At 39.0% G+C, this 17,245-nt stretch overlaps 1 protein-coding gene across 6 annotated transcripts in view; it reads right to left on the bottom strand.

Moving 5' to 3' along the window:
- Positions 1–17,245, bottom strand: part of nkd1.S (naked cuticle homolog 1 S homeolog) — a 154,007-nt gene that overhangs the window by 119,494 nt on the left and 17,268 nt on the right. For all 6 annotated transcript variants that reach the window (XM_041561105.1, XM_041561110.1, XM_041561102.1 and 3 more), the window contains exon 3: positions 16,891–17,003. Coding sequence is in view for 4 of the 6 variants with exons in the window: in XM_041561102.1 (XP_041417036.1) it covers positions 16,891–17,003 (113 nt within the window). In the remaining 2 variants the exon portion in view is untranslated. The remainder of the gene's footprint in view (positions 1–16,890; positions 17,004–17,245) is intronic.

Below are 17,245 nucleotides of genomic sequence, written 5' to 3'. Positions count from 1 at the left end.
ATACACACAAATCTGTGCAGGGACTCTTGTTTGTCCATAGTGTCCATAACCCTAAATGGACCGATATGTTAGTTGTACTCAAACATGTGTGTGGTCCAGGGGATTACCAACATCTGTTAGCCAAAATGAATTGGGATACTAACCCTGCTGACCCGGCCCAAGTAGGGGCCGCTTACATGCTCTGGAAGGTACTGTAGGCACCATTTTTCCAGAAGCTTCTTGGGAAAACAGTTTTTAAATTTAACCAAGATGCCCAAGAGTCATCATTGCCTGTGGCAGACCGGCTGCCCTAATCAATGAGGGTTAAAAGAATGTTACTTGCTATTGCCTTTGTGTCAGGTTTACTAGATGATCTTAAAAGTAAACTCAGCATTCATAGTCCTGCCTGGAAGCATAAGAAGTTAGAAGAGATAATTGCCATTGCCACAAGTCTCGAGAACTCCTGTCCTAAGCCCCAGCAGGTGTTACTCAGCAACAATCTAACAACTTCCAGGATAAGTCCCAGAATTACAGAAACAATAACTACTACAAAAATCATTTGTTTCAATTGTAACATGCCACAGCATTATGCTAATAAGTGCAGATCCCCAAAGAAAGCCAACCCTTCCCTGAGCAGGAGATGCAGCCCCTAAATAGTTACATAGTTAAATTGGGTTGAAAAAAGACAAAGTCCATCAAGTTCAACCCCTCCAAATGAAAACCCAGCATCCATACACACACCCCTCCCTACTTTTAATTAAATTCTATATACCTATACTAACTATAGAGCTTAGTATCACAATAGCCTTTCGATATTATGTCTGTAATCATCCAAGCCATTCTTAAAGGCATTAACTGAATCAGCCATCACAACATCAACCGGCAGTGCATTCCACAACCTCACTGTCCTCACTGTGAAGAACCACCTACGTTGCTTCAAATGAAAGTTCTTTTCTTCTAGTCTAAAGGGGTGGCCTCTGGTACGGCGATCCACTTTATGGGTAAAAAAGTCCCCTGCTATTTGTCTATAATGTCCTCTAATGTACTTGTAAAGTGTAATCATATCCCCTCGCAAGCGGAACCTATAGTTCTGCACAATTTAGTATCATCTGCAAAAATAGAAACAGTACTTTCAATGCCCACCTCCGGGTCATTAATAAACAAGTTGAAAAGCAAGGGACCCCTGCGGTACTCCACTAACAACACTGGCCCAATTAGAAAATGTTCCATTTACCACCACTCTTTGTAGTCTATCTTTTAGCCAGTTCTCTATCCAGGTACAAATACTATGTTCCAGGCCAACATTCCTTAATTTAACCAGTAACCTTTTGTGTGGCACTGTATCAAATGCTTTAGCAAAGTCTAAGTAAATCACATCCACTGCCATCCCAGAATCGAGATCTCTACTTACTTTCTCATAAAAAGAAATTACCGTATATACCCGTGTATAAGCCGAGTTTTTCAGCATCCAAAATGTGCTGAAAAAGTCTACCTCGGCTTATACTCGGGTCAGCGGTACCCGACCCGAGTAGCTGAGATTGCAGTCACTTTTAATCATTCCTATACCAACAGTACACTTGGGGAGAGACTGCAATATCCCACAATGCCCTCTGTTGGTTATATGAAAGAATAACAGTGACTGCAATATCACACAGCGCCATCTGTTGGTTGTATGAAAGAATAACAGTGACTACAATATCACACAGCGCCATCTGTTGGTTGTATGAAAGAATAAAGCTCCCCATAGACGCGAAGATTCTTCTTGCCGAACGACCGATTTTAAGGAAGCCCGACCAATCCTTCGAAATTATCGTGCGGTTAGTGGTATTCAAACGATCATACATCTTACGATTTTTCGGCCGACATCTGTCGGGAAATTGATCGGCCAGGTCAAAAAATCTTTGTCGGTCCCAGTGCAATCTATCTATGTTTGCAGGGCCAAGCAGGCAGCTCCCCTTTGTTTTCCTGCCAAATTGGTCTTTTTAGTTGATGGTTAATTCGTACGATCGTACGATTGTTCTGAGAAGATCGTGGTCTCACGATCAGGATCTGACCTTTTAAAAATCTCAACATCTATGGCCAACTTAACAGTGACTGCAATATCACACAGCGCCATCTGTTGGTTGTATGAAAGAATAACAGTGACTGCAATATCACAGCGCCCTCTGTTGGTTATATGAAAAATTAACAGTGACTGCAATATCACACAGCGCCCTCTGTTGGTTATATGAAAGAATAACAGTGACTGCAATATCACACAGCGCCCTCTGTTGGTTATACGAAAGATTAACAGTGATGGCAATATCAAACAGCACCCTCTGCACATGGTAGTGGGACAGTGGGACAATGCACACAGTAATCCGTTTGGCAATTCTCTGTCACCATCAACTTTGCAAAAAAGTCCGGTTGATCGCTGGGGGGGTTATATGAAAGAATAACAGTGACTGCAATATCACACAGCGCCATCTGTTGGTTGTATGAAAGAATAACAGTGACTACAATATCACACAGCGCCATCTGTTGGTTGTATGAAAGAATAAAGCTCCCCATAGACGCGAAGATTCTTCTTGCCGAACGACCGATTTTAAGGAAGCCCGACCAATCCTTCGAAATTATCGTGCGGTTAGTGGTATTCAAACGATCGTACATCTTACGATTTTTCGGCCGACATCTGTCGGGAAATTGATCGGCCAGGTCAAAAAATCTTTGTCGGTCCCAGTGCAATCTATCTATGTTTGCAGGGCCAAGCAGGCAGCTCCCCTTTGTTTTCCTGCCAAATTGGTCTTTTTAGTTGATGGTTAATTCGTACGATCGTACGATTGTTCTGAGAAGATCGTGGTCTCACGATCAGGATCTGACCTTTTAAAAATCTCAACATCTATGGCCAACTTAACAGTGACTGCAATATCACACAGCGCCATCTGTTGGTTGTATGAAAGAATAACAGTGACTGCAATATCACAGCGCCCTCTGTTGGTTATATGAAAAATTAACAGTGACTGCAATATCACACAGCGCCCTCTGTTGGTTATATGAAAGAATAACAGTGACTGCAATATCACACAGCGCCCTCTGTTGGTTATACGAAAGATTAACAGTGATGGCAATATCAAACAGCACCCTCTGCACATGGTAGTGGGACAGTGGGACAATGCACACAGTAATCCGTTTGGCAATTCTCTGTCACCATCAACTTTGCAAAAAAGTCCGGTTGATCGCTGGGGGGGTCGCTTTGGCAGAATGTGCGCTGCTGGGAGACAGGGCTGTAGTTGTGTCTAGGCTTATACTAGAGTCAATAAGTTTTCCCAGTTTTCGTAGGTAAAATTAGGTACCTCGGCTTATACTCGGGTCGGCTTATACTCGAGTATATACGGTAAGTTAGTCTGGCAAGATCTATTACGCATAAAATCATGCTGGCACAAACTCATAGTATTAATATCTCACAGCAGTTAACAAAAATGTCATTGCACCCCATCCGGTAGTGCCTAATCCGACTACCAAAGCAGGTTGCAAGACCATACCGGGTCCTCTGACCCTGTAGCACAAGGTAATGCCCGTACTGATGTGGCTGCAAAGCAGGCAGTGTTGTATAATAAAATGTTAAAAGCATGTGTTGTAAAATAACCAACTCTATCTGTTCCCTCTAGTGCTGTTTTATCAGCCCTTCAGGACCAAGTGGAACCTGAAGAGAAGGAACATTGGCTTAAAGTCGGATGTACACAAACTCCAGAAGGTGATGTTTCTTTTTAGCGCTTAGGCGATTGCCCTGTCGCACTGCGTGCTCTGTTACCATATTTGGTGCTGCCTCACATGGTCTCACCCACATTTCAAAAGGGGGATGCGTGATGCAGTATCAAGAGTGTGCCTTGCCCCCAGGTTCTCGTCTATCACAGCCAAATATGTACAATCATGTTTCATTTGTACGCAACACAATCCAGGTAAAACAGTTCCAACACCTACCAAACACCTTCCTAAAGCAATGTACCCTTTCAGATCTTGCAGATAGATTACATACAGCTACCTAAATGTTTGTATTGATCAATTCTCTGGTTGGCCGGAAGCCTGGCCCATTGTAAAAGCTTCAGCTGAAATTACAGCTAAAAAGCTGATTGCAGAGATTATTTGCAGATATGGACTGCCTGAAGTATTATCCTCCGATCAAAGTACACATTTCACAGGACAGGTAATGCAACTAATCTGTAAAGACACTGGGATACATCAAATGTTTCACACACCTTACCATCCCCAAGCTAGTGGGAAAGTGGAAAAACTTAATGGTGTTATTAAAAACAGACTAAGTAAAGTATGTGCAGAAACTAAACTTGCGTGGCCAGATGCCCTTGGTATAGTGCTTATGTCTGTCAGGCACTCTCCCCACATGAATTATTGTTTGGGAGACCAGCACGCATGGCTCAGTACTTTCCTCCTACTGATGTTCTTTGCATGAACTATGGAAGAATGACTCAATATGTTACTCAGTTATATAAAGAACTGACCAAATTGTATTCTCCAGTTTATTCTTCATTACCAGATTCAGCGGATGTTCCGGGATTGTATGCTTTCATTCCAGAAGATTGGGTCCTAAACCGGACACGTTGCCAAAGTTCTTTAGCCGCGCTGGGAAGGACCATTCCAGGTACTCCTCACCTTTGAAACAGCTGTAAAGGTTGAAGGGAAACCTAATTGGATCACAGTAAGGAGACTTAACTCCCACCTGTTGTGTAAGTGGGGGAATTGCAGGACATAATAACGCCTATTTCCCACCACCAACTAAGTCCCAGAGACCCTAACATGCAGTGCTAAGGAAGTTGGTCCCCATCGGGTGAAGATTAAGCACCAGGACAAAACTTCAGCAGCATCATCATGTTTTTGTGGACCAGATGTTTTGGTCCAAAGCCAGACAAGAGACATCATCTGTGTCTTCCTGCTACACATCCTTATCTTCATTGCTGTGCTGATTACAGCACTCATAAAGCCTGCAGTTGATGACAAGTCAAAATGACAGCAGCCTCACCAGTATCTTCTGTACCTGAGGTTAATGTTTTATCAACAGCTGACGTTAAAGTTGTCAAAAGAGACATATGCACAACTGTTTGAGCCTAATGATAATACTCTTGTTATAGTAGCATCCACACTCAATATTACCAATTGTTGGATATGCACACACTCTCCTTTTACAGCTACTATCCCCTCAGGAAATAGTTAACATGCCATGAGGTAATTTTACATTTCTAAAGTATAACTACACTAAAGGTGGCCATACACGGGCCGATAAAAGCTGCCGACACACAGTCGGCAGCTTATTGGCCCAGTCTATGGGGGCCCCCCGGACGGGAGATGATCTCGATCGGATGGGAAGATTTTTATCACAGGACAGCTCCTGTCCTGTATGAAGTGATTGATCTGGCACAGTTTGATGAGTCATTTAATAAAGTTATTAAAATTTACTAAAACTTAATATCCAAAAATGGATATAAAATGGGCAGTGTGTTCATCTCAATAAGCAGATTCATAATATATAATTATGTTGTATATTAAGAATGAAAGGGTGGCAAAAAAATAAATTTTTGATTCAGATATTAAAAAAATTAGCAAAACAGCTGGTATATGTAAAAAATATTTTTTAATCTTGGTTCAAGCACGTGCCCCTTTATTAAAGTAGCTTCTGGTGCCTTTATAAAACAAGCACTACCTGTTTCACTGGGTGTGTAATACCTCTGAACTGTGTAGTGTATAAACATGAATGATATTTGAAGAGAGAAAATTGTAACTATCCATCGCAGATTCCTTAGCTCAATATAGCCTCTTTACGCTATTCTCCCCCAATTTAATTTAGATTGGTCTGGCACAGCTTAATGAGTCATTGAATAAAATTATTAAATGTTACTAAAACAATGTCCAAAAATTAATATAAAATATATAGTGTGCTCGTCTCAATACGTGGATTAATAAATATATAAAAATGCTGTATATTAAGAATGAAAGGGTGGCAAAAAAATATATTTTTGGTTCAAATATTTAAAAGAAATACTTGCAAATGTAAAAGTATATTTTAATTATGGTTCAAGCTAATGTGTCCCTTTATTAAAATAGCTTCCAGTGTCTTTATAAAATAAGCACTACCTGTTTCAGTGTGCCCAATGCCACTGTGAACTCTGAAATGTATAAACATGAATGATATTTTAAGAGAGAAAATTCGAAAGATCCATGGCAGATTAATTAGCTCAAACTATCCTCTTTAGTTTACCCTCCCCCAATTAATAAAAAAGTGCCTCAGATGCTTTAATCTGCTCATGGAAATTCAGGAGGGGGCTACAGGAATGCCCTTAAAGAAAAATAAAAGGAAAACTGTCTTTTTATTTAGTTTTACAGCACAGTTGCTTTACCAAGACCTTCTGATTTTATTTTCCTAACATGAAAGGGACCACAGAAGCAAACCCAGCCCCCTCCAAAAGTGCTAACAACCTCAGGAAAGTATAGGCCTAGAAAAGACGATTGATTGTCCACCACACTTCAGTCCTTCTTTAAACCTTTATTGGCTACTACCTCAAAGCACTCTCAGAGTCTGTATATATTCAGCTACTTGCTTCACAGCCTGTTTTTGTGATTGAACTTCATAATTAACCCTTTAGGTCTTGCATAAATTGCACGGATTAAGGTTTTCAATCCTAAACTTTAATTAATTACGTTTAGTTACTTAAAACAAAAAAAAAGACTAAAATTTTACAAGATAACTATTGAATACATGTATATAAATGTTTTAAATACACATGCCAAACAATATAGAGAGTATACATATGCTGTACATTGAGTTATGCATTATTAGTAATAGTAATAAAGTAAGTTTAAATAGAGGCTGAGAAATAACAATGTAATAGTTTTTGGGTATATTAGGGATCTATCAACAGCTCCCATTATAGCGCTACGTAATCAGACAAACTTCTAATTACTAAATTAAAGCAAATATTTATGATGGTAATGGCAAAGCTCTGTTATCTGCCTTTGCAATGACCTGACGCACCCATAGTGCACCCACATTTTGCCTGAAATGCAGGCATGCTGGAATATCAGCTGGGTTGTTATTATTTGCAATGTAAAAAGAAAAGTAGGTAGCACCTTCCGTTGATTGAGATTGGTAACATACAGTGGTGTGCAGGGTCATAAGATATATATAGCTAAACAAAAGGAAGAAAAAAAGAAAGTACGACCCATAGTGTTGCACCAACCCACTTTTTAATCTGAGGTCCCAAAGGGTATAAATAAAACTTAACTTTTATTAGTTGACCACATAAAATTGATATAAGACAAAAGAGTGTATAATAAAATATTTAAAACAAGGTTAGGTACACGAGCTGAATCGACACTGAGTCAGAAGCTCAGGAACGGTAACTGTAGACTGAGAAGATCTAGTGAATAAGTGTTATCAATCACACCTATTGTCTTCCTAAATTCTCACATACAGCAGGGTACTGGTTAACCGCTATATACGCGGCCCTGGCGGACCGGATGAAAGTATGGGTCACTATATGTCCTATATAGATAATTGGGCCAGAATGTGGCAACACACGCTTATATCACTAAGCTATTTGTGCGTTAATATATGACCACATATATTTAGCCATATAACGGCGCAAGTGGGGTTAATGCGGGCAATTATTAGAGACCTCAAACTTCAATGCCTTCTTAGGTCCCGCTCCCCTCTCCTTTGAGTTAGATCAAGAGCGCCGTATATATGAGAGCAGCCGACTGATGCGACACTGTTGCCAGTGCCGTAAGGAGGATCAATCAGACGGTGCTGTTCACGCTGCCCCTGTTCCTCCCACACCTCCCCTCCTTAGCGTTGATCAGAGGAACTTGAAACAGTGTATCCGACTAGCGGAATACATTAGGCTGGATTCTAAAGGACGCGGTTTCCCAAGCCTCCCTTCCACCCTTCCGCCCTTTCACCAGTACCCATTCATTTCCGTTTAACCTAACGATTTTAAAATAAATTAAGAAGCGCCTGACGTGCGTTTCGCTCGCCGACCTGCGAGCTTTATCAAAGGCACTAGATCTTCTCAGTCTACAGTTACCGTTCCTGAGCTGCTGACTCAGTGTCGATTCAGCTCGTGTACCTAACCTTGTTTTAAATATTTTATTATACACTCTTTTGTCTTATATCAATTTTATGTGGTCAACTAATAAAAGTTAAGTTTTATTTATACCCTTTGGGACCTCAGATTAAAAAGTGGGTTGGTGCAACACTATGGGTCGTACTTTCTTTTTTTCTTCCTTTTGTTTAGCTATTATTTGCAATGCAAGCTACAAAATGTGTGGGCTGGAAAAGACTATTAAGTTGCATGACCTTAAAGGAAAACTATACCCCTCAAACAATGTAGGTCTCTATAAAAATATATTGCATAAAACAGCTCATATGTAAAACACTGCTTTGTGTAAATAAACCATTTGCATAATAATATACTTTTTTAGTAGTATGTGCCATTTGGGTAATCATAAATAGAAAACTGCCATTTAAAAAAAAATAAGGGCAGCCCACTGGGATAGTATGATTCACGGTGCACACAAACATACCAAACTAACCATACTTTTTAGATCACATGAGCCAATTAACAGGCAGGGTTCTGTCTTTTTCTTCCACATTTCTACCCGTTACAGTTAAGATTTGTAGTATTTCTGGTCAAGTGATCTCTGAGGCATCAAGATATGGTGGTTCAAGGCACGAGATGTAAAAGTTTTCCTTTTAAACACATGGATTTGAAAGATTGATTCAGAGTGCAGAGCTTTCACACCACCATACCAAGAAAGCTAACAATCAGTGTGCAGCAAGCAGCCGTGGGAGATTTTAAAGTTCCAACCTCAAGTGTAGACCTGGGGTGGAATTCACAAAGGTGGAGAAAACTTAAATCTGCGTTAAATGAAACATGCTTTTACTTTTGTGATTCCATCCAGAGGTATATTACTACATGATAGTTGTAATACAACATTTGCTATGCTGTTTCAGTTCAGCAGCAAATGAAATGGTACTATTTACTCATACACTGTCTAAAATTCTTGTTTTTTCAAACTGTTAACCCTTTAAGTGCCAGCAGAATTTCACATTTTGGTTACGCGAAATGACAGCCGTTTTTTAAACATTTTGTGCTCTCTCACTTTAGGGGCATTTTCTGAGGGGAAACCTATAGTTTACCTAGGAAAACTATACATTGTTTTTTTCGGTAGAAACTGAGCTTTCTAAATCTGCCTGAGTTTTTATGTATTTCCCCCTGTGCAAAAAAATTTATAGTGCTAAATACCAAAAAAAAAAAAGAAAAATTACCATTTTTCATAGTATATTTATACCAGAAAAATATTTCATTTTACGGATGAAAATCCAACTGATTTGGAAAGCCTTATGTCTCTCGAACATGCCAATACCAGATATGTATAGTTTTAGGGAGATTTAGGACTTCTGTACAGCAAAAACTCCCTGCAGTATATTTCCGAATTTTGAAAGCACTAAGGCAGAAAACGGCATGCTTTAGATTCCAAGGCAAAAAATCCTGAAACCGTAGGTTTACCCCAGAAAACCATACATTTTTGAAAAGTACACATTCTGCTGATTCCAAAATGGGTAACTATGCGTCTCTACTCCCAACTACCAAACATACCAAACATAAAAGCTTGTCTGAACATAGCGGTTTTTCTAGAAAAATTTCAAAATTCTGAAAAATCACTTCAAAGGTTTTATTTTGCTGCTCCACATATCCCAAACTATATTAGGTACCAAAAAAAAGCACCTGAAATATGATTGCCAGGGGTCCACTGAACAGTTTGATGCCCATTATGCATAGGTTTACCAGAGTATTTGGCATTTAGAGACACCAATATGAAGTTAGCGCATCCAAATTGTTCAGGACTTTACTTCAAATCAACACATTGACTGAATTTTTCTGGGGTAAAAACACAGAAATATATGTTTACCCCCCAAACCCATATATTTTTGTAAAGTACACATTCTACAGAATCTAAAATGGATACCCATGCCTTTCTGCTCCAAACTACTAAGTCGCGAGGCTTTGCCAAATTTGGCGGTTTTGGTGCTGGCTGCTGCAATATAAGCACCTGGTGTGTGTATTATGTGACATTAGACCCTCCTAACAGTACAGAGACCGCAGAAAACCATATATTTTCAGAAAGTACACATTCTGACGAATCCATTATGGGTAAATAAGTGTTTCTACTGCAAACTGCCAAACTGCAAAGCAATGCTGAACCTAACGGTTTTTATAAAATTTCTGAAAATCGTCACAAAGCTTGAATTTTACCCCATTATATGCCCCACATTTCGTAACGTATCAGCATAAACCATCCTAAATATGAATCACAGGTGTCTACTGAACACTTTGATGCCCAATATTCACAGTTACCAAACTATGTGGCGCACAGAGACGCCCAATATATAGTAGATAAAATTTACAAGACATAACAAAATAATACAGAAAGTGTGAAATTCAAATAAATTACTAAAATCCAATAAAACCACAAAAATCTATGCTTTTTTTTTCAGACTAGTGTAATCAGACATCAGAATTACAGTTTGAATATTTTAGCTTGGCAAAATAGGTTTTACGGACAGAATAAAGCAAGCAACAGTTATGCAGAGCTGAAAATGCAATAAAATGGCTAACAATGCACCAAAATCCCCAAGATTTCAAAATAATCACCGAAATAACATACAAAAGGTATTGCACAGTACGGTTAGCGAATACGCTATTCGCAAAGGCAATAAAACATTTTTTTTCAGGCAAAAACACAACGATGCAATATGGAAAAAAAAAAAAGCTACACAACAGCGTATGTGTGTGTGCATGTGTACAATTGGTAAATTGCATGTTATGTGCGTGTGTTTGTGTGTGCAAGTGTATATACCCCCCCAAGTGTGTGTGGCCCCCCTGATCCCCCAAAAAATGTATGTGAGTGTGTGTAAGTGTAAATCTAAGCATGTATTAGTGTATAAAGTGTATGTAAGTGTATTTTGTGTGTGTGTTACACTAACTTGGGGTGTGTAGCTGCAGATCTGTGTCCATGATGGCAGGAGGAGTGGAGGAGCAGGAGAAAGTCGCCAGATCCGTTGATCCGATGCGTGGGCGTTGCTGGAGGAACACGGAAGTGCAGGCGGCAGCAGCAGCAGCGCGCAGACACGTGTGTCTGTTGAGTCTATGGGGCCCCTGGACGATCGTGCCCCAGGAGCCCCTTTCCCACCCGCTCCGCTCATTGCCTAGGGGGTTCTGAGCGAGCGGGGAAGGAGCGAGCAGCATTTAAAGCTGCTCCTGAGCTCCCCCGCATACATATGCTGCAGAACGTAGAATTTATGTTCTGTGGCATTTCAAGATACTTTTCCACAGAACGTAGATTCTACGTTCTGTGGCACTTAAAAGGTTAATAGAATTTGGTTATTGGTATACAAATAAATATATTAGTGGAATTAAAAGGGGAATTATCTACACCAAAGGTTTTGCATATACTGAAACATACAAATGCAAAAAGAAATTCACGAACAGGGAAAGACCGGCATTGTAAACATAGTATGCTACACAAAGGGCGCATCTGTCCCAAACATTTACCACCTGCAAGCTCAGATCAAAAATCAACGTACGCTTTTTCAAGTATTGATACCATTCATGGCACCAAACACTCTCCTTGCACAAATGCACCTGTCCTGCCTGCTCAGCAGAATAGTAGAAAAGTGGGCTTAAAGCCACAGTTCCAACATTGGGTCTATCTGGCAGGTTTAAAATTCTGTCAAAAGAGGCCCACATTGGCACAATGATGCGGTTCCCTCCCAAAGAGCCTACATAAACTTCTGTTGTGATTGAATATTTGGCCCTGGGCCCATATCATCAGATCATATGTAGCCAAATCAGTCAGTCAAATCAGTCAGACCTGATTACGTGAAGACCCTGCCATACCTTACATGCATTATGGGGAAAATAGTAAAGTATTTTTTTTTTATAAAATATTGTTTTAAATGAGCAGAGTATTGAGTCTAACTTTTTTCTTAGATGCTGAATATGACGCATAAATGTATGTACAGTATGTATGTATATTTTTATTTATATAGTGCTCCTGGTGTACACAATACCGTTTTATTTTAACAACATAAAAGAACAAAGAAGCATCAAACCATAATAGAAAATATAGAAATAATAGGAAAGATAGAAAATAAATTTACATTTAAAGTTAGGTGCAAAATGTTAAGAGAAGAGGATGAGTTCCTTGCCCAGTAGATCTTATAATCTAAAAGACAAATAATATTTGTAACATGACTGCTGGGTAAGATCTGAGACAGTGGCCAAAAATACCAGTCATTTTACCAGTGACAGTGAGCATAATATCAAGGTGTACTTCCTGCTTAGCAGAGCAGTGCTGAACCAACAGACCACTTTGAGGTAGCTGGACATCCGTTTTGCATTCACCAGCTGGAAATCCAGATGGTTCCCTACAAACTGTCAGCCAATGCATCTGTTTCATGTCAAAGCCTGAAATAATGAATTTATGAGAAGGGGGCTCAGGATCCCAAACTCTCTGTACTGTGTGGCTGAACTGAGGTTTATGGAAGCAACTGGTATCACTCAGGGATAATTCTTTGGAATCCAGCTTTGTTACATCGAGGACAGCACAGCTAATCCCTTCATTATGTCACTAGAGCATTTAGTCCCTTTAAAGGGGAAGTGCTCACCAAAGATCAAAGTCATCTGAAATGAACAGCTTCCCTGCAAGTCGGCAAGAAGAATTTTGTTCAACAATGGATCTTTGGATGATTAGGTTAAAAGTTAAACAGGAGTCACGGTGGAGGGAGGCATAGAAAGGTCAAATTCATTACAATCATGCAAGAAAATGCAGACTAGTTATGACCCTCTTTCCTGTACAAGTTTCTGTTAAATCAGATTACAGATCTTTGCTTGCTAAAAATGATTGAATTATATAAGAAATTAATGGAAGTCACAATAAATTAATTTGAAGCTCATCTGCAGTATTGCGTGCATTTTATGACAGTACTGCAGATGTTGTATTACCCCTTATTATTAAATGGCCTACAACACCACCATTATCCTTTATTTATATAGTGTCAACATATTTCACAGTGCTTTTTACAAAGATTATACATCACTCACATCAGCCCCTGCCCCAGTGCAGCTAAATATACCCTACACATAAATAAGAAGTGCTCCAGACTAATCAACTGCACTGCATTCATTTCACAGTTTCATTAAAAAAGCGTGTACAACTGGTACAACATACTTTGCATAAAGTCTAATAAAAAACAAGCAAGGAAACAAACAAACAAACAAGGAAATTAAAGCTACTCTATGTTTGGTGCGTACAACGAGGATAATTAGGATTAGGTTTGCCACTTTTCATTACGGCGGAGAAAGGGAATCAATGCAGCTGATGTTCTGGAATTGTATAACATATAATAACAGATGCAGGGAGTATCAAAGAAAGACCGAAAAGATGTTCATTGCTTTTTGTATACAACATAATACTGTGTAGAAAACGACAATGGAAATTACACTAAATGCTGATAAATAAAATACTTTTAGTAGCAGATTATATTTAATTTATACCGATACAGTTTAATTTTCTTCCCCCCCCCCCAATTATTGCAAGACAGGGAACAAGTGCAGGGAAGGGGAAGGAAAATGAACAGGGCAGAGAGGGAGAGAAAGGAACAGTGCAGGGAGGGGGGGGGAAAGAACAGGTAGAGATGGAGTGAAACAAACACTGCAGGGAGGGGGGAAAGGAACAGGGCAGAGAGGGAGAGAAACAAACACTGCAGGGAGGGGTTAAATGAATAGGGCAGAGAGGGAATGAAATGAATAGTGCAGGGAGGGGAGGGGGGAAAGGAACAGGACAGCGAGGGACAGAAAGGAGCAGTCAGGGAACAAGCAGTAAGGGTTAATAGATGTCTGCAGGAAAGGACTGAATGTGACATCACAAACAGGTCCCCTCCTCCCTCAGGGGCGGGTGCTGTATAACTTCAGCAGAAAGAGCCGGCAGCTGCAAAGTCTGATACTGGAAAATGTTGGACAGGATGTTGCAAAGGGGTAGGGCTGAGCACAGTTTTCAAGCAAATGCAGACGTTTTTGATCTATATCTATTTTACATTATTTTACATGATTTGATGCATTGTGAAAATGTATGCTATATGTCCCCTTTAAGTATTAGGTAATACCAGTGCACAAATAAACAGAGGTCCATTATGCAAATGGATTATCTGTGTACTGGAAATTAAAGTATCTATCCCACAAGGACCAAACATAAAGTAACTTAATTTCTGCTTGCCTTTAGATCAATAAAAAGATTCTTTATTATTATAATAATAGACAAAGAGTATGTTTAGCCAAGTCCTGTACCTTGAACGTTATTTTTTAAATAACGCTTCACTCGATACCTCATGGCAGGAGCGGCCCTGCTTACAGCCTGCATTCTGCCCTAAGACACTTTTACCCATGCTTTCATTACCAGACACAGATTGTTGTGAAATTGACAAGCCAGAGAATCATTTTTTTTCTCATACATCCTTTCTAGCTCTGACATTTATTGCTAGATACTAAACGTGATCAACCACCTATCAACTAATTAATGTTTTGGGCGAACCTAGGGGAACTACTTTAGCTTTTTGCCAGTGGCTAAATTCTGTAGCCTGAAAAAAAGATGCTTTGCTGAGTTTGGAAAATAGACACCACCAGCTGTCCTGTAGCAATATGCCCACAGCATTTAGCCTGTAATTGATCTAGGTGTAGACTTCTGCTTTCTGTCTTTTATGGCTAGGAGTCTACTACCAAAAATTTTGCTTAGTGTAAAAAGTGATACTGGCATTCCAAGTTTTAGACAGCCTTCCACAACTCTTTTTACATGTGTCAACCATAAAGTCCACCATAAGAGTCAGGATATCCATGTTCCCAGACAACTGGCATGGAAGATCAGTATCTGAGCACTAAGACAATAAACTACAACCTTTGTAAATGCCATAAGCTTTGGCTAAACTTAGTAACCTCCGGCCAAGGTGCAATGTCAAAATGTAAACACAAACAGAATTTGATTACTTTTAGTAAACTGTACTATAAAAGGGCTGTATTTGCAAAACATAATAACCAAAGTTACATATGCATTTTGCACACAACTGACTGCCACATGGTACTTCACAAACAAGGATGTTTATACAAGTTGTCATGCCCACATAAGCTTTGAAAAATAGTTATAATTTACAGAAAAGTGAAGCCCACTAGTGAGTCCCAGGACTGGTGCAGCAAAGTTTTAAATAAATTCTGCAAAATTAAGATTGCTCTTGCTAGGATAGGCTTGTTAAATATATAACCTACTTGGTGCTGTGAAGTATAATTTTCATCCAAATCCCCTTGCTAAAATAATAATACAACAAATAAAAAGTTAACAGATCTGTATCTGCTGTATACTATGCAATTCAACCAGAGTAGTAATCCTGTAGAGAATGTGGTTTTAGGATGTAAACTATAACCTCTCTAGCAGTTGCTACCTTTCTAGGGCCCTAGTGGAAAAGGCGACCCACCATAAGGCGGATGTTTTCATTTGTATATTTCAACCTGCAGAGAAGTTTAAAAATCTGTTTTCCATTCATGAATGCTAAACATTGCCGAGTGTCCATATTGGGGGGGGGGGGGTTACAGCAAGTGGTGCTGGTCCTTTTCACTGACCCTGAGAGCTTCTGCTAACAGTGTGTCATTAATATAAGGGTGAGATACATAGATTAATGTTAATTTACTGTTTTAGATATACCTTGAACTATACAAGGGTTGCTAGTACAGGTATGGGATCCGTTATCTGGAAACCCATTATCCAGAAAGCTCCGAATTATGGAAAGGCCACATCCCATAGACTCCATTTTATATAAATAATCCAAATTTTTAAAAATGATTTCCTTCTTTCCTGTAATGGCATTCTATCAATAAATTAAACCATCATAACTTCAATAACCATAGTACCAAATAAAAATAACAGTAACATACGGTAGTACCAAGTTACAGTAACATGGCACAGAAGATATCTAGAAAAAGGACTTGCATGCTGATTACCAAACGTTCATGTAAAATTAATTAAACCAGTGTTTCAAGTAAAAATAAACAGCAAATATTGTTATATAACAAACCCTTACAAAAAGCTTAATTATAAGCTAATTACAAATTAAATAATTTACTGGATGTCATATAAAACAAGGCACATGTAGTTAATCCATTTTTTAGACTCTGCAAACCACTGAATATATAAATATATATATATATGCAGTATATCTCAGAGTGCAACATGACAAATACGACTATTTTTTTCTAATGTTATCAGCCTTCCTTAAGATAGATGACCACTCTGGATGTCCCAGACTGATAGGCTCCTGTGAAATACTATTTGTACATATAAAGATTACCTTTCTGGTTTAGGCCAAACTTCTCTAATATAGTGGTGGGCTTGATGTCTTCCTGCTTAATGTGAAAAATTATCATGCACACCACTTAGAAACTAAGCTACTGATATGGGCAGACCTCAAGAACTGCTACTCTTCGACATCACCTACTAAATCATAAAGCTATGTACCACACCAAAATAAAAAATATTAGACGACAAACTGAATTTCGATGGCCTGCAGACAATAATGTGAACATTATGCCTTGTATAGTTAGAATAAACATTAATAACTAAAGTTATAATCTTCAGGTTTTTAAAGCAATTTTTTTTAACTGATTTATAAATGTATCACATTAATCACAAAAAACTGAATTTTAATATACTTGACATAAGAACTATGATGTCAGAAAACACTTGTGGTTGTGCCATTGCTCATGATAAAATGGTATGTTCTCATTCAGAAAGATTTTATATAAATCATTGCAATCTTACCCTTTGGGTGATTCTGTACCCGGTCTTGAGACTTGAGTTAGGTGGCTTCTGCTTTACAATCCAATCCTCAATACCTTTCCGAGCTAAGCAGGCATTGACTGCAAAGCTATCACCTGCACATAAAGACATAACAGCTATAAGGTTTAAAACGGAAGCCCTGACAAAAAACAAAAGCACTAAGAACCAACCACAAAATCCAGTAAATGCATTAAATATCTTAACTTCTAACATTTGTGCATATATTTCTGGACTCAACCTGCAGATTCAGATACTAATGGGCACCTCAATGCCACCTACTCAAAAATTCATGAGATGCTTGGCTATTACAGTCTATGCAAATCTTGTGTAATTCTCT

Source organism: Xenopus laevis, chromosome 4S (genome assembly GCF_017654675.1).
Source record: "Xenopus laevis strain J_2021 chromosome 4S, Xenopus_laevis_v10.1, whole genome shotgun sequence".
NCBI classification, from domain to species: Eukaryota; Metazoa; Chordata; class Amphibia; order Anura; family Pipidae; genus Xenopus; species Xenopus laevis.
This window is presented reverse-complemented; position numbering and strand designations above follow the sequence as displayed.